Genomic DNA, 19,848 nt, shown 5'->3' on the forward strand with positions numbered 1-19,848 from the left:
TAGGGACGAGGTTTCACCATTTTGGCCAAGCTGGTCTCGAGCTCCTGACCTCAGGTAATCCCCAGTCTCAGCCTCCCAAAGGGATTACAGGTGTGAACCACCACACCCAGCCGACTTATCATTTTTCAACTTTATGATGGTGTGAAAGTGATATGCATTCAGTAGAAACTGTACTTCAAGCATCCATGCAACTGATCTTTTTTTCATTTTCAGTACAGTATTCATTTCAAGAGATTTTAAACACTTTATTATAAAATAGACTTTGTGTTACATAATTTTGCCCAACTGTAGGCTAATGTGAGTGTTCTGAGCACATTTAAGGTAGATTAGGCTAAACTATGGTGTTCAGTAGCTTAGGTGTATCAAGTGCATTTTAAACTTATGACAGGTTTACTTGGAATGTAGCCCCACTGTAAGTAGAGGAACATCTGTATATTTACAGTCATGCATCACTTAATGATGGGGACGTGTTCTGAGAAATGTGTCATTAGGTGATTTCATCGTTGTGCAAACATCATAGTGTGTACTGACACAGACCTTGATGATATAGCTGGCTGCACACCCAGGATATATGGTATAGCCTAGTGCTCCTAGGCCACAAAACTATACAGGGTGTGATTACTGAATATTGCAGGCAACTGTAACACAATGGCAAATATTCGTGTATCTAAACATAGAAAAGGTACAGTAAAAATACAGTATACAAGATAAAACATGGTACATCTATGTAGGGCACTTACCATGAATGGACTTTGCAGGGCTGGAAGTTGCTCTGGTTGAGTCAGTGAGTGAGTGGTGAGTGAATGTGAAGACCTAGGATATTATTATACACTACTGTGGACTTTATAAATACTATATACACTTAGGCTACACTAAATTTATTTTAACATTTTCTTTCTTCAATAATAAATTAACCCAACACACCTTAGGACCAGGCATGATAGCTTATGTCTGTAATCCCAGCACTTTGGGAGGCCAAGGTGGGTGGATTGATTGAGGCCAGGAGTTCAAGACTAGCCTGGCCAACATGGCAAAACGCCATCTCTACTTAAAAAAATACAAAAATTAGCTGAGCATGGTGGCACATGACTATAATACCAGCTACTTGGGAGGCTGAGGCACCAGAGTTGCTTGAACCTGGGAGGCAGAGGTTGCAGTGAGCTGAGATGGCTCCACTGCACTCCAGCATGGGTGACAGAGTGGGACTGTCTCAAAATTAATTAATTAATTAATTAATTAATTTTAGCTTACTTTAACTTTTCTATTTTATAAACTTTTAATTAAAAAAAACTTTTTGACTCTTTTGTATTAACATATTTTCTTTAAGGTTGGACACGGTGGCTCATGCCTGTAATCCCAGCACTTTGGGAGGCAGAGGCGGGTGGATCACTTGAGGTCAGGAGTTCGAGACCAGCCTGTCCAATATAGTGAAACCCTGTCTCTACTAAAAATACAAAAATTAGCCAGGTGTGGTCGTGGGTGCCTGTAATCCCAGCTACCTAGGAGGCTGGGGCAGAAGAATCTCTTAAACCCTGGAGGTGGAAGTTACAGTGAGACAAGATCGCACCACTGCACTCCAGCCTGGGGGACAGAGTGAGACTCCGTTTCAAAAATATATATATATATACATATTTTTTTTTCTTAAATCCTTATTCTATAAGCTTTTAAAAAATGTGGTTTTGTTTGTTTGTTTTTTGCTTTTTAAACATTTTTGTTAAAAACAAAGACACAAGAACACACATTAGCTCAGGCCTGCACAGGGCCTGGGTCATCAATATCACTATCTTCCAGCTCTACATCTTATCCCACTAGAAGGTCTTCAGGGACAGTAATGAGACAGTAATCTTCAGGGACAGATGACACATGGAGCTGTCATCTCCTATGATTATGGGATACTTTCTGAAGGACCTGCCTGAGGCTGTTTTACAGTTAACTTAAAAAAAAAAAGGTAGAAGGAATACACTCTAAAATAACAATTAAAAAGTATAGTATAGTATAGTATGGTATAGTAAATAAACCAGTAACACAGTCATTTATTATCATTATCACTTATGTTCTATACATAACTGTATGAGCTATGCTTTTATATGACTGGCTGCAGTAGGTTTGTTTACACTAGCATCACCGCAAACACTTGAGTAATTTGTTGTGTTTTGACATTACGATGGCTATGATGTCACTAAGCAATGGGAATTTTTCAGCTCCATTATAATCTTATGGAACCACCATCATATATGCAATCTGTAACCAAAATGTCATTATGTAGCACATGACTGTTTGTATACTACTCAAAATAGCTATTACTCAAAAAGCTATACTCAGAGATCTGTTACTCTCCACCTCCACATCCTGTCCACATTCCCCATCTTTTCCATTGTGTTCCTACCACATGCCCACAGGTAACCAATATTGATAGTTTCTGGTTTATCCTTTCTGTGTTTTTTATTGCACAAATGAGTAGAAACATGTATATTTCAGATATATGTATGTTTTCTTATACTCCCCACTTTCTTAGGTGAAGGGTAGCATGCTACAGATGTTCTTTTGCACATTCAATTGTCTTGGCATCCTTGTTAAAAATCATTTGACGGCCGGGCGTGGTGGCTCACGCCTGTAATCCCAGCACTTTGGGAGGCCGAGGTGGGCAGATCACAAGGTCAGGAGATCGAGACCATGGTGAAACCCCGTCTCTACTAAAAATAGAAAAAATTAGCCGGGCGCAGGGGCGGGCGCCTGTAGTCCCAGCTACTCGGGAGGCTGAGGCAGGAGAATGGCGTGAACCCGGGAGGCGGAGCTTGCAGTGAGCCGAGATTGCGCCACTGCACTCCAGCCTGGGCGACAGAGCGAGACTCCGTCTCAAAAAAAAAAAAAAAAAATCATTTGACTGGCCGGGCGTGGTGGCTCACAGTTGTAATCCTATCACTTTTGGAAGCAGAGGTGGGCAGATCACCTGAGGTCAGGAGTTCGAGACCAGCCTGGCCAACATAGTAAAACCCCGTCTCTACTAAAAATACAAAAATTAGCTTGGCGTGGTGCACACACCTGTAGCCCCAGCTACTCAGGAGGCTGAGGCACAAGAATCGTTTGAACCCAGGAGGCGCAGGTTGCAGTGACCCGAGATGGTGCTGCTGCACTCCAGCCTCGGTGATAGAGGGAGACTCTGTCTCAAAAAAAAAAAAAAAAGAAAGAAAGAAAGAAATTGGTCTATTTTAAACTTTCTACTTCTAATGGAGTCATTTTCATATACATTGTTTCTCTAGAAAATTATCCATCTTATATCCGTTTTGAAATACATTTGCATAGAATTCTGCAAAGTTGTTTTTTATTTTCAATTTTTTTTTCTGGTTCAATGTTTACTCCTCATTACCTATTATTTTGTAAAGTTATGCTCTCTTCCTGTTTTTGCTTTATTAAGTTACTTAGTAGTTTGTTCAGTTTGTTTTTTTTTTTGTTTTTTGAGACGGAGTCTTGCTCTGTCGCCCAGGCTGGAGTGCAGTGGCGCAATCTCGGCTCATTGCAAGCTCCGCCTCCTGGGTTTACGCCATTCTCCTGCCTCAGCCTCCTGAGTAGCTGGGACTACAGGCGCCCGCCACCGCGCCTGGCTAATTTTTTGTATTTTTAGTAGAGACGGGGTTTCACCGTGGTCTCGATCTCCTGACCTTGTGATCCGCCCGCCTCGGCCTCCCAAAGTGCTGGGATTACAGGCATGAGCCACCGCGCCCGGCCATTTGTTCAGTTTGTTGTTGTTGTTGTTGTTGTTTGTGTTTTTTTTTCCGAGACGGAATTTCGCTCTTGTTACCCAGGCTGGAGTGCAATGGCGCAATCTCGGCTCACTGCAACCTCCACCTCCCGGGTTCAAGAGATTCTCCTGCCTCAACCTCCTGAGTAGCTGGGATTACAGGTACCTGCCACCACACCTCGCCAATTTTTTGTAGTTTTAGTAGAGATGGAGTTTCACCATATTGGCCAGGCTGGTCTCAAACTCCTGACCTCAGGTGATCCACCTGCCTTGGCCTCCCAAAGTGCTGGGATTACAGGTGTGAACCACTGCACCAGGCCCGGTTTGTTAATTTAAAAAAGAGGATTTAGGTTTATTAATGTAATTGCTTTTCTATATCTCTTTTTTGAATTTCTACTTTTATCTTTATTTCCTTCCTTGTGCCATCTTTGGGCTTACCTGTTCTGTTGAATAGTTCGTGTGTTGGGTGTATGTGTGTGTGTGTATGTGTGTGTGTGTGCCTGCATGTATTAGGAATTTAATTCATTTCATTCTTATTGACAAATGTGTTTAAGGCTATGAACTTTCTTCTGATAATTGCTTTAAAAGTAGTCCACAAAGGGGCTGGGCACGGTGGCTCACGCCTGTAATCCCAGCACTTTGGGAGGCCGAGGCAGGTGGATCACGAGGTCAAGAGACCATTCTGGCTAACATGGTGAAACCCCGTCTCTACTAAAAATGCAAAATTATCTGGGCATGGTGGCAGGCGCCTGTAGTCCCAGCTACTTGGGAGGCTGAGGCAGGAGAATTGCTTGAACCCAGGAGGCAGAGGTTGCAGTGAGCTGAGATTGCGCCACTACACTCCAGTCTGGTGACAGAGCCACACTCCGTCTCAAAAAAAAAAAAAAGGTAGTCCACAAATTCTGAAACCTAGTATTTCTTTTTTTTTTTTTTCCCCTTGACACTCAACTCCACCTCCTGGGTTCAAGCGATTCTCATGCCTTAGTCTCCCTGAGTAGCTGGAATTACAGGTGTGTGCTACCACACTTGGCTAATTTTTGTATATTTAGTAGAGATGGGGTTTTCCCATGTTGGCCAGGTTGGTTTTGAACTCCTGACCTCAGGTGATCCGCCTGTGTCAGCCTCCCAAAGTGCTGGGATTACAGGTATGAGCCACCGCACCTGACCCTTTTTCCTTTTTTTTTGTTTTTTCGAGGTGGAGTTTTGTTCTTGTTGCCCAGGCTGGAGTTCAATGGCACAATCTCGGCTCACCGCAACCTCCGTCTCCTGGGTTCAAGCGATTCTCCTGCCTCAGCCTCCCGAGTAGCTGGGATTATAGGCATGTGCCACCACACCTGACTAATTTTGTATTTTTAGTAGAGACGGGGTTTCTCCATGTTGGTCAGGTGGGTCTCGAACTCCTGACCTCAAGTGATCTGCCCGCCTTGGCCTCCGAAAGTGCTGGGATTACAGGCATGAGCCACTGTGCCCAGCTCCCTTTTCCCATTTTTTAAATGGGATTATTCATTTTTTCTTTGTTCAATTGCTTAAGTTCCTTATGGATTCTGGATATTAGACCTTTGTCAGATGCATAGTTTGTGAATATTTTCTCCAATTCTGCAGGTTGTCTGTCTACTTTGTTGATAGTTTCTTTTGCTGTGTAAAAGCTCTTTAATTAGGTCCCACTCTTCAATTTTTGTTTTTGTTGCAATTGCTTTTGAGGACTTAGTCATAAATTCTTTCCCAAGGCCAATGTCCAGAATGGTGATTCCTAGGTTTTCTTCTAGGATTCTTATGGTTTGAGGTCTGACATTTAAATATTTAATCCTGGCTGAACGAGATGGCTGACACCTGTAATCTCAGCACTTTAGGAGGTTGAGCCAGGTGGATGGTTTGAGCTCAGGAGTTCAAGATCAGCCTGGACAACATGGTGAAACCTCATCTCTACCAAAAACCACAAAAAAATTAGCTAGGCATGGTGGGGCGCACCTGTTGTCCTAGCTCCTTGGGAGGCTGAGGTGGGAGGATCACTTGAACCTAGGAAGTGGAGATTGCAGTGAGACGCGCTGGTACCACTGCACTCCAACCTGGGTGACAGAGCGAGATGCTGTCTCAGAAAAAGAAAGAAAGAAAGAAAGAAAGAAAGAAAGAAAGAAAGAAAGAAAGAAAGAAAGAAAGGAAGGAAGGAAGGAAGGAAGGAAGGAAGGAAGGAAGGAAGGAAGGAAGGAAGGAAGGAAGGAAGGAAGGAAGGAAGGAAGGAAGGAAAGAAAGAAGGAAAGAAAGAAGGAAAGAAAGAAAGAAAGAAAGAAAGAAAGAAAGAAAGAAAGAAAGAAAGAAAGAAAGAAAGAAAGAAAGAAAGAAAGAAAGAAACAACTTAAATCTTTAATCCATCTTGAGTTAATTTTTGTTTATGGTGAAAGGTAAGGGTCCAGTTTCAATCTTCTGCATATGGCTAGCCAGCTATCCCAGCACCATTTATTGAATAGGAAGTGCTTTCCTATCGGGGGAACCAGCCCCCAGTATTTCAACATAGGTTCTTTTCTATTTTCCCTAAGTGTCAGCCACTCTGAGAAATAAAGAGAAAGAGTACAAAGAAAGAAATTTTACAGCTCAACCTCCAGGAATGACATCACATATCGGCAGGTTCTGTGATGTCCCTTGAGCCACAAAACCAGCAAGTTTTTATTAGGGATTTCAAAAGGGGAGGGGGGTATGAACAGGGAGTAAGTCACAAAAATCACATGCTTGAAAGGGCAATAAAAGATCACAAGGGCAGAGAGGCAGAGCAAGATCACAAGGCCAGGGTGAAATTAGAATTACTGAGGAGGTTCCATGTCCTGCTGGGCATGCATTGTCATTGATAAACATCTTAACAGGAAACAGGGTTCAAGAGCAGACAACCAGTCTGACTAGAATTCGCCAGGCTGGAATTTCCTAATCCTAGCAAGCCTGAGGGCACTGCCGGAGACCAGGGCGTATTTTATCCCTTATCTTCAACTGCTTAAAGCAGACACTCCCAGAGCAGCTGTCCACAGACCTCCCCTGGGAATGCATTCCTTTCCCAGGGTTATTCCTTGCTGGGAAAGGAATTCAGTGATATTTCTCCTATTTGCTTTCTGCAGTAAGAAAAATATGACTCTGTTCTGCTTGGCTCCGCTGGCAGTCAGACCTTATGGTTATCTCTCTTGTTCCCTGAAAATCGCTGTTATCCTGTTCCTTTTCAGGGTGCCCAGATTTCATATTGTTCGAACACACATGTTTTACAAGCAATTTGTACAGATAATGCAATCATCACAGGGTCCTGAGGCTTCATACATCCTCAGCTTACGAAGATGATGGGATTAAGAGATTAAAGTAAAGACAGGCATAGGAAATTATAAGAGTATTGACTGAGGAAGTGATAAATGTCCATGAAATCTTCATAATTTATGTTCAGAGATTGCAGTAAAGACAGACATAAGAAATTATAAAAGTATTAATTTGGGGAACTAATAAATGTCCATGAAATCTTCACAATTTATGTTCTTCTGCCATGGCTTCACCCATTCCCTCTGTTCGGGGTCCCTGACTTGCCGCAACACATTCCCCATTGCCTATTTTTGTCAACTTTGTTGAAGATCAGATGGCTATAGGTGTGTGGCTTTATTTCTGGGCTCTCTATTCTGTTACATTGGCCTATGTGTCTGTTTTTGTAACATACTGTTTTGTAACCAAAACAGTATGGTGTTTTGGTTACTGTAGCCTTGTAGTACAGTTTGAAGATAAGGCGATGCCTCCAGCTTTGTTCTTTTTGCTTAGGTTTGCTTTGGCTATGCAGGCTCTTTTTAGGTTTCATATGAATTTTCAGCTAATTTTTTCCTAGTTCTGTGAAAAATGACTTGGTAGTTTGATGGGAATCTGTAGATTGCTTTAGACAGTGTGGCCATATTAACAGTATTGATTCTTCCAGTCCATCAGCACAGAGTGTTTTTCCATTTGTTTGTGTCATCTCTGATTTCTTTTAGCAGTGTTTTGTGGTTCTTCTACAGATATTTTACCTCCTTGGTTAAAGGTATTCCTAGGTATTTTTTTTGTGGCAATTGTAAATGGGATTGTGTTCTTGATTTGGCTCTTACCTTGAACATTATTGGTGTGTGGCAATGCTCCTGATTTTTGTACATTGATTTTGTTTCCCGAAACTTTACTGAAGTTGTTTATCAGTTCCAGGAGGCTTTTGGTGGAGTTCTAATGCTTTTGGATCTGCATTTTACTTTGTTTGATATCAACATAGCAACCTGAAATTTTATTGTTTCCATTTGCCTGATAAATCCCTCTATTTTGAGCCTTTCTGAACTAATTCATTTTAGATCAATTTCTTACTTTCAGCATATAGTCTGAGTTTTATTTGTGACCCAAATTTAAAATATTTTTCCTGTAATAAGTTAAGCCCATTCACATTTATTGGTATGGCTAATAGGTTTGACCTCAACTCAGTCATATTACTTCATGTTATAATCATTATGTGTATTGTAATACAATGCTGTGTTTCTTTCTCTACATGATATGTTTTCTTAGTTCTTCTATTTTAAAAATTTCTTTTGGTGTCTAGGAAGGGTTGTACCTTTATTTTAGTGGTTTTTATTTTGTTGTTGTTGTTTTTTGAGATGGAGTCTCGCTGTGTCACCCAGGCTGGAGTGCAGTGGCGCAATCTTAGCTCACTGCAAGCTGCACCTCCCGGGTTCACACCATTCTCCTGCCTCAGCCTCCCAAGTAGCTGGGACTACCGGCGCCTGCCACCATGCCTGGCTAATATTTTGTATTTTTAGTAGAGACAGAGTTTCACTGTGTTAGCCAGGATGGTCTTGATTTCCTGACCTCATGATCCGCCCACCTTGTCCTCCCAAAGTGCTGGGATTACGGGCATGAGCCACTGTGCTCGCCCTAGTGGTTTCTTTTATAGTCTCCATTATCCCCTGCTTTCCTACTTAACCCTTTAGTATCTGGCCTGTTTCATTGTTGTTTGTTTTGTTTTGAGACAGGGTCTTGCTCTGTCACCCATACCACAGTGCAGTAGCACAATCATAGCTCACTTCAGCCTTGACCTTCTGTGCTCAAGCTATCCTCATACTTCAGCCTCCTGAGTAGCTGGGACCACAGGTGTGAGCTACCACGCTTGGTAAATTTTTGTATTTTTGTAGAGACGGGGTCTCCCTTTGTTGCCCAGGCTGGTCTCAAACTCTTGGGCTCAAGCAATCTGCTCACCTCAGCCTCCCAAAGTGTTGGGATTATAGGAGTGAGTCACCATGCTCAGCTCTACTTAATTAATTAATTAATCTATTTATTTATTTTTGAGACGGAGTCTCGTTCTGTCACCCAGGATGGAGTGTAATGGTGCCATCTCTGCTCACTGCAACCTCTGCCTCCCGGGCTCAAGCTATTCTCCTGCCTCAGACTCCTGAGTAGCTGGGATTACAGGAGCCTACCACCATGCCTGGCTATTTTTTGTATTTTTAGTAAAGAAGGTCATCATGTTGGCCAGGCTGTTTTCGAACTCCTGACCTCAAATGATCCACCTGCCTCGGCCTCCCAAAGTGCTGGGATTACAGGCATGAGCCTCCATGCCCATACTCTACTTCATATTTTAACCATTAAAATATTATTACTTTCCTCCACACTCATCTCCACCTTTTAGTCTTCAACTTACAATAAACTCTATTAAACGTATCAGTCTTTTTTCCTGAAGTCTCCCACCATCTCTTGGTTATATAAAGTTCCTTTTCTAGTAGATTCCTCATGAAGGGCTCAAGGGTATAGAGTTCCTTGAGTTCTCACACATTTAAAACATGAAGGACAGCTTGATCAGATATAAAATTCTTAGTTCACAGCTTTTATTCTATGAGTTTTAAAAAAATACTCCACTTTGGTTGCCTTGCCTGTGTGTTGCTTTTAAGAAGTCTGAGGCCAGGCCGGGCGCGGTGGCTCAAGCCTGTAATCCCAGCACTTTGGGAGGCCGAGATGGGCGGATCACGAAGTCAGGAGATCGAGACCATCCTGGCTAACACGGTGAAACCCCGTCTCTACTAAAAAAATACAAAAAACTAGCCAGGCGAGGTGGCAGCTACTCGGGAGGCTGAGACAGGAGAATCGCTTGAACCTGGGAGGTGGAGCTTGCATTGAACAAAGATTGCACCACCGCACTCCAGCCTGGGTGACAGAGCCAGACTCCGTCTAAAAAAAAAATTCCCTTGAATTGCAGTTTTAAATCTTGGTTCTGTTCCATTCTTTTGTTTTTCTTCATCAAAGATTCCATTATGTATCTATATCTTTATATATATATATGTATCTTTTTATATATTGCTGCTTCTTTGCCTATCTTTTAATTCAACCAGTTTCTGGCCCTTTTTAGTTATTTCTTTCTAATTTTATTTATTTTTTAAATTTTTATTTTCTTTCTTTTACTTCCTTTATTTTCTCTCATTTTTATTCTTTTGGTTATATCCTGCCTTTCTTCAGTTTACTTCATTATGCTTTGATTTGACTCTATTTTCTCTTGGGCACCTTCCTCCCCAAGATAATTTTATTTTCTACTTTTTCCTTGAGCTTAAGGAAGTCTCTTTTCTTACCGACATTTGTCCATTTATATGTTTTATTTTTGAATTTCTGATTCAAGGTGGTTTTTCAGATGCCCAAACACTTGTTTAAGGCTATTTAGCTGAAGTGTTGTGTTACAGTTTTCTTCTGCTTGGTCCTTGTTTATTTTTTTTAAGGGTGATGGGAATTTTATCAGTTAAGATGCTCTCATCTTCTCAAACGTACAAACAAAGCTAAAAGATGCTCTCTTTTTCTTATAGAAGCAAATGTAGTCAGCTTTCACCTGTTCATTTCAGGATTTGGAGTGATTTGCAAGCTTTCTAGTTCAAAGGCGCCCTCCTCTGTCAGTATTGCACACTAGTTTTTTTTTTTTTTTTTTTTTTAGAATGCCGTGTTCGTGTGTGTGTGTGTGTGTGTGTGTGTGTGTGTGTGTGTGTACATATGTGCTGGGGAGAGGGATGTGGGTCCTCCAACGTTTTTGTCCTCTTATCTTGCAGAACTCAAAATTTCACTTTTGCTTCTTTTCCCTTACCCTCCAGTCTGCAAAGGACCCCTTTCCTTCTACCTCCTGTCCCGTAAGTCATGCCTTTCAAAGAATACTGCCTTGAATTGCATGTCCTTAAGTCCCTTCCTTGTAGTAAGTGCTCTGATTTACCTGGGATTTTTTCCAGTATTTTTACAGTTAGGGTCACTTTCTCTTTTTTTGAGATACGGTCTCTCTCTTTCACTCAGGCTGGAGTGCCGTGGCGCAATCACAGCTAACTGCAACCTCAAACTCTTGGGCTCAAGTAATCCTCCTGCCTCAGCCTCCCTGGTAGCTGGGACTACAGGCATGTGCCACCACACCCGCTATTTTTTTAATTTTTTGTAGAGATGGGGGTCTCACTTTGTTGCCCAGGCTGGTCTCGAATTCCTGGGCTCAATTCATCCACCCACATCGGCCTCCCAAAGTGCTGTGATTACAGGCATTAGCCACTGTGCGCAGCCGGGGTTACTTTCTCTTTCTGGTGGGATTTTATTTTATTTTATTTATTTGTTTATTTATTTATTTATTTATTGAGATGAAGTCTTCCTCTGTCACCCAGCCTGGAGTGCAGTGGTGCGATCTCGTCTTACTGCAACCTCTGCCGTCTCTGTTCAAATGATTCTCCTGCCTCAGCCTCTCGAGTAGCTGGGACTACAGTCGCTCACCACCACGCCTGGCTAATTTTTGTATTTTTAGTAGAGACAGGGTTTCACCATGTTGGCCAGGCTGTTCTTGAACTCCTGACCTCAGGTGATCCACCTACCTCAGCCTCCCAAAGTGCTGGGATTACAGGCGTGAGCCACTGCGCCCGACCTCTGGTAGGATTTTAGATCTATCTTGGGGTTACCACTATTTCCCTTTTCTGCAGTTTTTCTTAGACTACCCTTGTTCTCTGTGAAAACTGTAGCAAGAGTGTGAGAGACAGCTTACTGGAGATAGATGTTTATGTATTTAATTTAAAGATAATTTGAAATCTAGGCATTCTGCTTATTCTAGTTGTGCTAAAGGTGTGGGTTTTGGTAGTGTTAGCTTTTTCTTCTTTCCTTCCTTCCTTCTTTCCTTCCCTCCCTTCCTTCCTTCCTAGGGTGTGTTGGGAAATTTGAATCAATGTAGCCACCTTACCTTGGCTGTCCAGAATTCTGTTTCTTGAATTTTATTCAGTTTATAATGTTTTTGGCTTTAAGTATAAAAGATGCTGATCTCAGATTGGCTTAGACAGTAGGGAAGTGCATTCCTGTACCTGTAGCAGGAAAACCAATGCAGGCCACCCCAAGGTTGGTGCATCAGGGCTCTGTCTGCAGTGTATGCTGGCTTCATCTTCAGGCGAGATGGCAGCAGCAGTTTCATGACCACAACAAGGGTTGTCTTCAATTGGATTCCCTAGAAGCAGACCCTGATTTGGGGATTCTTGTGCAAGTGATTGATGAAATCCTCTCAGGAAAAATCTACAAGGAAGTGAAGGAAGCAGGGGGTATAATAGAAGAAGCAGCTGGTGAAATATGGTTTGAGAAGTCTAGTTCCTGTGGGAAACTCTGGAGCAAGCATGGCACCACCGAATTTGTCCTGGAGGGAGCCAGAACAAGAGGGCTTGAATTTTTTTTTTTTTTTTTTTTTTTTTTTTTTTGAGACAGGGTCTTGCTCTGTCCCCCAGGCTAGAGTGCAGTGGAGCAATCTTAGCTCACTGCAGAGGGCTTGACTTTCATATCTCTGCATCAGTGGTTGATCATAACTGGGACATGCTCCCACTCCTAAACCAACTGCAGTCGGGGTAAGTTCCACCACGATTGGCTTGGACTAGCTGAGATGTACCCCTGGAGCTGGGGCTGTAGTCATCTTCCCCTGAGTCAAGTGAGGAAGGATGGAATTCTAGAACAAAACTGAGGAAGAAGGGAGGGAGTGGATGTCAGGCCAGCAAGCAGCCATGTATGGAAGTACCCGTCTTGTGTCAGGCACTGGGGACATAGCAGTGAACATTTCCAACAAACAGCCTGCACCCTGGGGACTCTCCGCCTGGCCAGAAAGACAGACAATGAAAACTCTGGGTGATTTAGGGTTCTGATAAGTGCTGTGAAGACCAAGTGAAAGAAGGGAATAGAGGTGTCTCAGAAGGGCTTCTTTATATTAGGCGGTCAGGGAAAGCCTTCCTCATAGTGGTGATAACATTTGAGTTGAGGTTTAAAAAAATAAGGGAAGAAGAGGATTCTGGCAGAAGGAACAGCAGTCCTGAGGCTGAGGTAGGGACAAGTTTGTGGTACTTGAGGAGCAGGACAGGGTTACTGTGGCTGGGATGCAGAGAGAGAGATGTTGGTCGGAGAGGCTGGACCACATGCAGGGGCAGAGATGTGGCCACAGGCTGACAGTCTGTGCAAGCCATGGGTGGTGGTGAGCAGAGGAGTGGCTTGATCATTTACATATTTAAGATATCTTTTTCCAACTCCAGTGGAGAATGAGTTGTAAGGGGGCAAGAATGGAAGCAGGGAGATCAACGAGGAGACTAATGCCATAATCAGGGCCAGAGACCATGACGGTGGCTTGAACCAGAATAGTAGCTGAGTAGCAGGGGAGAAAGATATATTTGAGGTTTCCTCAGAGGTGGAGCCAATGAGAGCTGCTAATGGACTAAATGCAAGCTCACCCCAGATCTAGGGATTTCCAATCTCAAAGCCCAATTTCAGGATCAGGTGCAGGGGTCACCCACCCTCGGGCCCGGTCATGGTGTTGCACATCCAGTAGCGGGAAGAGACCAGGGACCCCCTCCCTAGGGCTTTGATTAGCAGGGTGTGTGCACTGCTGTTCAGAGACAAGGAGGCTAGTGGGGGTTGGGGGCAAGCAAGTGACGGTCATGGACAGAAATGAAGAGCTTGCTTTCCGACGTGCTAGTTCTGACATGTTGTGAGGCTTCCAGTGTCAGTGTTGAGTGGGCTGGTGGATGAATGAGGGGAGAGAACTGCAGATAGGTGTGAGGGTTCTGGCTGAATAGAATAGGTGGTGTTCAGAGTCCAAGGCTAGAGGAGTTCACCTGGTGGGAGGTGTAGCTGGGGAAGACGAGAGGTCTCAGGACCCCTGGCACAGGCAGTGTTTAGAAGTCAGGGAGGTGAGGAAGATCCAGGGGAAGGGTGTCCCAGAAGCTCCACGAGGACAGCGGTGCAGCAGAGTAGGAGGGAGCCACTGTGCCAAGTCTCTGAGAGTCCAGTGAGATGAGGCAGAGCCTGGAGCAGTCTCAGGGGCAGCAAGAGGAGAGATGAGGATGGGAAGAAGTGAGCACACCAGTTTTTCCATAAGGAAACACAAAGAGATAAAGTCAAGGGAGGGAAGGAAGTCAAGGGGCGGCTTCTAATGTGGGACACACCGGAGTGTGTGGGGACCCCTGGGAGGGCGTGGGAGGGAAGGCAAAGAGACTGAGGTGGCTGAAAAGAGGGGCTCCCATGAAGGGAAGCTTGCTGGGCTCTTCCTGTGAGCAGGGCATGTTTTCTACCCTGGCAGAAGGCAGGGAGATTCCGGGGTGTGGAAATGGGGTCATTTCTGTCCAATGGCTTCTGAGTTCCACATGAAATTCGATGGACTTCACCCAGTGAGGGAGGGCATGTCTGTGAGTTGGCAGAGAAGGTGAGAAAGACTCTTTTCCAGGTTCCGAGGGAGTGAATGGATTTCTAGGTCAGGTTGAGGGTGTGTTGAAGGTGAGACCAGTCCCCTGCCTGTGAAGTTCTCCAACATCCCGCAGCTCTGGTGCAAGTGTGGGCTGCAGGAAACTGAGATTCCCTTGTGGTGCCATTACCAGGGCTGATGGGACTGTTCAGGGGTGGCAGAGGCGGGAGGGAGGGAGAGATCAATGGAAGAGACCAACTCAAGGAACAGAAAGGGCTGTCCACAAAGGACGGAGACGCCGGCTGGCTCAGATAAGGCCTGAGCAAGCCAGGTGCCGGAACACAGGGGCATAGGCAACATGTGCTGAGGAGTGAGTGAGCGAGTGAGTGAGCGAGCGAGCAAGTGAGTGAAATGGCCTCCAAGGGGTCTGCCTGTGTGAGGACGGGGTAGATGGTGTGCACACTCACGCCAGGTCTGCTGATTTCCGATCTCGGAGCCCAGTTTCAGGGTGAAGTGCAGGGGTCACCTACCCTCAGGCCCAGTCATGGTCTTGCACATCCTGAGTTCTCAGCACCTTCCAGGTGCTGCTGTGATTGCTCAGTGAAAGCAAAGGAGCTCAGTGGCAGGCATCTTTCACTGAGCCATGGGGCAGCGGGTGGGGGAGGTGCAGGCAGTGAGTGGCAGTTCTCTGAGGCTTCCAGGCCCAGGACTTCCTACACCCCGTCCCACTGCTTTGGGGCCTGCCTTGGCTCCCAGAGACTGACAACAGAAAATGGGGACAAGGGGCAGAAAATGGGGGACAGAAAATGGGGACCGGGGCAGAAAATGGGGGACAGAAAATGGGGACCAGGGGCAGAAAATGGGGGACAGAAAATGGGGACAAGGGGCATGAAAGAAGCAGGGGAGGCACACTTGGATGTTAGTGGCTCAGGGCCGGGCAGGGGTATGCCCATGAATCCAAAAGGGAAGCCCTAAATGTGTGTCCCCAGGTCCATGCCAGAGGAGAGCCTGGCCCCCGGCTGGGGTTCACAGGGTGTGGAGCCCCTGATTCCCCCATCTCTCATCTCCATGGGCAGGGTTCTAGAGCACCTCAGCAGTCTCGCCAGAGAAGTGAGCCTGGACTATGAGCGCAGCATGAACAAAATCAACTTTGACCACATTGTCTCTTCCAAGCCCCAGACCTTCTCCTACGTGACCCTCCCCAAGAAGGAGGAGGAGCAGGTGCCTGAGCAAGGTGAGGGTCACTGGACCAAGACGGGCCCCATGGCCATCCACCTGGCCAGAGCCCCCTCCCACCTTCTCCTCCAGGATCATCTGCCCTGCCACTGTAGACATCATCAGCCCGACACTCCCTGTACCTCCCCTGTCCCCAGCACTTGTCTCACTTGTCCCTGCTGCCTGGAGGGCTCTGGATGGGGGGAAGGGGAAGAAGGCTGTTTTTGAACATATTAGTGGGAATAGCACAGAAGTTGCAAGGTGAATGTGTACTAGGAAATGATGCTGCAGCAGTAGATGGAAGGGGCTCTGCTGATCTGACCTAGAGGATAGTCCTTCTTCCTCCAGTAGCAAGAGAGGAGACCGAGTCTCAGAGCAGGACCCCGGGGCCCGAGAACCCTCCTTGCTTTCAACTCACCTGCCAACCTTCCTAGACTCAGCTTCCTGCTTGTCATGTACTCAGGACGCAGGCTGGGGTATGGACAGTGGGCATTCCGAGAGGTCCTGGTACCTATCCTTTCCTTCCTTGGTGCCCCAGGGCAGGCTGTGGACAGACCTTGAGCTTGTGTGCAGCACGGGCAGGAGTGGATGAGGAGAGGATTCTCATTTCTCATCTACTTCTCAGAGGAGCCTGTGACTAGGGGGTCCTGGAAGGAATTCTTTTACCCATTCTCAGAGTAGGCACCTCACTGAAAAGCTGCAGCACCACTCCGGCAAACTAAGGAAAGGCGGGGCTCTGGGAACTCCAGTCACTCTTCAGGGAGAAGGCAGGAGTCACAGCCCTCCATCAAGCACCCTGTGAATCTGTCCTGTCCCCTGGTTTGGCCAGGTAGGGTCTGATCCTGGCCCTTGGCCCCTACCCCTACAGGGCTGGTGAGTGTCCCCAAGTACCACTTCCGGGAGCAGAAGGAGGACTTCACTTTCGTGTCCCTGCTCACACGGCCAGAGGTCATCACGGCCCTCAGCAAGGTGAGGGCCGAGTGCAACAAGGTGACCACCATGTCCCTGTTCCACTCGAACCTCTCCAAGTACAGCCGACTGGAGGAGTTTGAGCAGATCCAGTCACAGACCTTCTCCCAGGTTTGTGGGCATCAAGGGCACAGAGGGGCAAGCGCAGGGCAGACCCTTGGAGCTGGCAGGCACAGTTCTGAGCCGCAGCAGAAGGCCAGGGTCAATGGGCCACGTGGTGAGGCTGTGAGCCCCTGCTTTTCTCAAAACCTAGCCTCAGCCTCTTCCTAGACCTTATTGGAGACCTTATTGGAGGCTCTCTTGGAGAGAAGGGAAAACCAGGGCAGGCTTTCTTTCCAAACCTTTTCCATCCCAACTCTGGTTGCCTCTGAAGCAGATCCCTTGTCTTAGAAGGGGGAGCAGGAACCTCAGGCACCCCCATGTTGACCTGTGGATTAGGGTATGAGGGAGGTGGGGGTGCACCCCCTCCGCACTCCACTCTGTCTCTGTCTGTGTCTCTGCCTCATTCTCTGTGTCTTTCCCTCTCGGCCCATTTTAGTCTTGTTCTCTGTCTCTCTGCTTCTCTCATCTCATTCTCTGGGTCTCTGTCTCTCTCTCTCATGCCTGGAGGGAAAGTCCCACTTCTGCTGCCCTGTCCTCCCTCCGTCCCTCCTTTCTTCCCTCCTTCCCCGCCCAGCAGCCCTGAGCCCCCAGGGTCACATGAGGCTGTTGGTTGGCAGGGTTTGGCAATAAGTTGGGGTAGGGGACATCCCTCTGCAGTCAGATGAGCCCTGAGCCACCCCAAGCGCCCTGGTGGTAGAGTCCTTAAGTGCAGCTATAGGTGGTGGGTCCCCAGGGTGGCCATGTGATGATGCCTGTGGCCACTCCAGGTGCAGATGTTCCTCAAGGACAGCTGGATCAGCTCGCTGAAGGTGGCCATGCGCAGCAGCCTGCGTGACATGAGCAAGGGCTGGTACAACCTCTACGAGACCAACTGGGAAGTGTACCTCATGTCCAAGCTGCGCAAGCTGATGGAGATGGTGAAGTACATGCTGCAGGACACACTGCGCTTCCTGGTGCAGGACTCACTTGCCAGCTTCTCACAGTTCATCAGTGACGCCTGCTGCAGCGTACTTAACTGCACCGATGACATGGTCTGGGGTGACGACTTAATTAACAGCCCCTACAGGTGGGGCCCAGCTGGGCGGAGGCACCTCTTGACACCAGAACTGTTCCTTGCTAGGCCCCAGTGGTTGGGATGGAGCAGGGTCGAGGACCAGGGCCAGGGTGCCCATCCGTGCCAGGTCCCAGGCATTAGGGAGAGCCAGAGCTGAGCTCCCTGCAGTCTGCTGGACAATGTCCCACCAACCCTGGCTTGCATTGCTTCTGGTGACCTTCATTTACTCGATTATTGAGTTACTCAGTGCAGAAATATTCTTTGAGCACTTGCTGTGAACCAGGCATGGTTCTAGGGGAACAAGAGAGGCCCAGTCCCTGGTCTCATGGGAAAGACAGGCAGCAAGCAGATAAATAAATACACACAGTCATTGCCGGTTTTGGCAGGGGCCATGGTGGACACTGGGGGTGGGCCTGTGCCAGGGGGTCAGGCATCTGTGCCAAGACCTGAGATGTTAAGAAGAAACAAGTTGTGAGGTGATGCAAGGTGGAGGCAGGTACAGGCGGAGAGATCAGCATGGGCGGAGGCACCAAGGGGAGGATGAGCCTGGCACAGTTGAGGAAGGAAAGGCTGGCCAGTGTGGCTGGAATGGGTGAGGGGAGGGAGGGCTGCTCAGGATGGAGTGGGAGAGCTTGCAGGGACCAGGCCAGATCTCACGGGGCCTCCTGAAGTCTGAGCTGGGGGCTGGATTTATTCTAAGTACAGTTAGAAACCATCAGAGGGCCCCAGCTGGGATCCAGGCTTGGTTCTTGCTGCGTAACGGAGATGCGAAGCCAAGGAAGATGGGCTCCCAGGGAGAGTGTGGGGGTCACAATGCCTAGGCCCTGGCAACCTCAGCACAGGGGTTGGGAGCCTCCCTCTCTTGTGGCGCTTGTGGACCTCGGGGCATGTTAGGAGCAGAGGAACCTATTTGGTTGGCCTGGGTCTTCCTGTCTGATAACCTGGAGGTGTCTGGGAGGAAGGAGAAGGCAAGTATTGTGCATGAAGAGGCTTGAGAGTCATAACGCTGGCAAGAAGGACAGAGGGCCGCCCCTGCACGCAGGCCTCCTAGGCCTTTGCCCACAGTCAACCCGCTATTGCCTGCAGGCCCCGGAAGAATCCCCTGTTCATTGTGGACCTGGTGCTGGACAGCTCCGGGGTGCACTATAGCACCCCACTGGAGCAGTTTGAGACATCTCTGCTGAACCTCTTTGACAAGGGCATCCTGGCCACCCATGCTGTGCCCCAGCTGGAGAAGGTACATGCTGCAGCCTGAGCAGGCCCCATGCACCTGCTGCCCTGGCTGCTGATGGCTCCCTGAGCTCGGGGTACTGCTGCAGTTCAGCTGTATCACAGGCAGCACGCTCAGCCCTGTAACTCTCAAGTATCCCATTTAATGCTCATCACAAGCTGCACTGTGACCTATTAACCCTCGCATTCTGTAGGTGGGGCTTGGAGAAGTGTAATAGCCTAAGATTGTGTAGCTGCTAGTGTCAGATTTTGTAGGTGAGGCTTGGAGAAGTGTGATAGTTAACCTAAGTTTGCATAGCTGCCAAGTGTCGGAACTGCGATCTGAACCCTGGGCTTGCTGGACCTCTGCTGCTACAGCCAGATCTGATGCAGACTCCATGCTCTTGATCCCACCCAGCTCTTGGCCTCTCTCTTCATCTCCAGAGGTGGACACGGGCTGGCTTCCACATACAGACCCTCTGTCCAAAGTCCCCACCAGTCACTGCCACTGCACACACACCCAGCTGCACACAGCCCACTTCCAGGCCCAAGAGCCCCTGTAACCCTAGCCCTTCTTGTCTCCCTTGCTGGTCAGTCAGAGCCTTCATCACCCGGTTGTCTTTTCTGCACCTTCCCTTGGTCCTGGGCTGAGTCAGGCCCAGGCAGAGTCATGCCCAGGCAGAGGAAGATGCTGCCCCTTGGTGGGCCTCACAGGGGCTTCTGGCCTTGTAAAGAGACAGCACAGCAAACTCCCTCCTCCCCCTGCATCCCCGCTCTCTGTGTTTGGCACCCTGCTGCCCACTAGGCTTCAGGCCACATCCTGCCCCTGCTTGCTCCTCGGGAGGACTCCCCATCTCCCCTCTGCCCATTCACCCCCTGGCTCATCCAGGTCTGCCCTGC

The 19,848-nt window shown here is 47.3% G+C and overlaps 1 protein-coding gene across 1 annotated transcript in view; it reads left to right on the forward strand.

Moving 5' to 3' along the window:
• Positions 1-19,848, forward strand: part of DNAH1 (dynein axonemal heavy chain 1) — an 83,217-nt gene that overhangs the window by 11,806 nt on the left and 51,563 nt on the right. The window contains exons 9-12 of the mRNA XM_065540678.2: positions 15,476-15,633; positions 16,483-16,694; positions 17,453-17,751; positions 18,826-18,976. Coding sequence (XP_065396750.1) covers positions 15,476-15,633; positions 16,483-16,694; positions 17,453-17,751; positions 18,826-18,976 — 820 coding nt within the window. The remainder of the gene's footprint in view (positions 1-15,475; positions 15,634-16,482; positions 16,695-17,452; positions 17,752-18,825; positions 18,977-19,848) is intronic.

Source organism: Macaca fascicularis, chromosome 2 (assembly GCF_037993035.2).
Source record: "Macaca fascicularis isolate 582-1 chromosome 2, T2T-MFA8v1.1".
NCBI classification, from domain to species: Eukaryota; Metazoa; Chordata; class Mammalia; order Primates; family Cercopithecidae; genus Macaca; species Macaca fascicularis.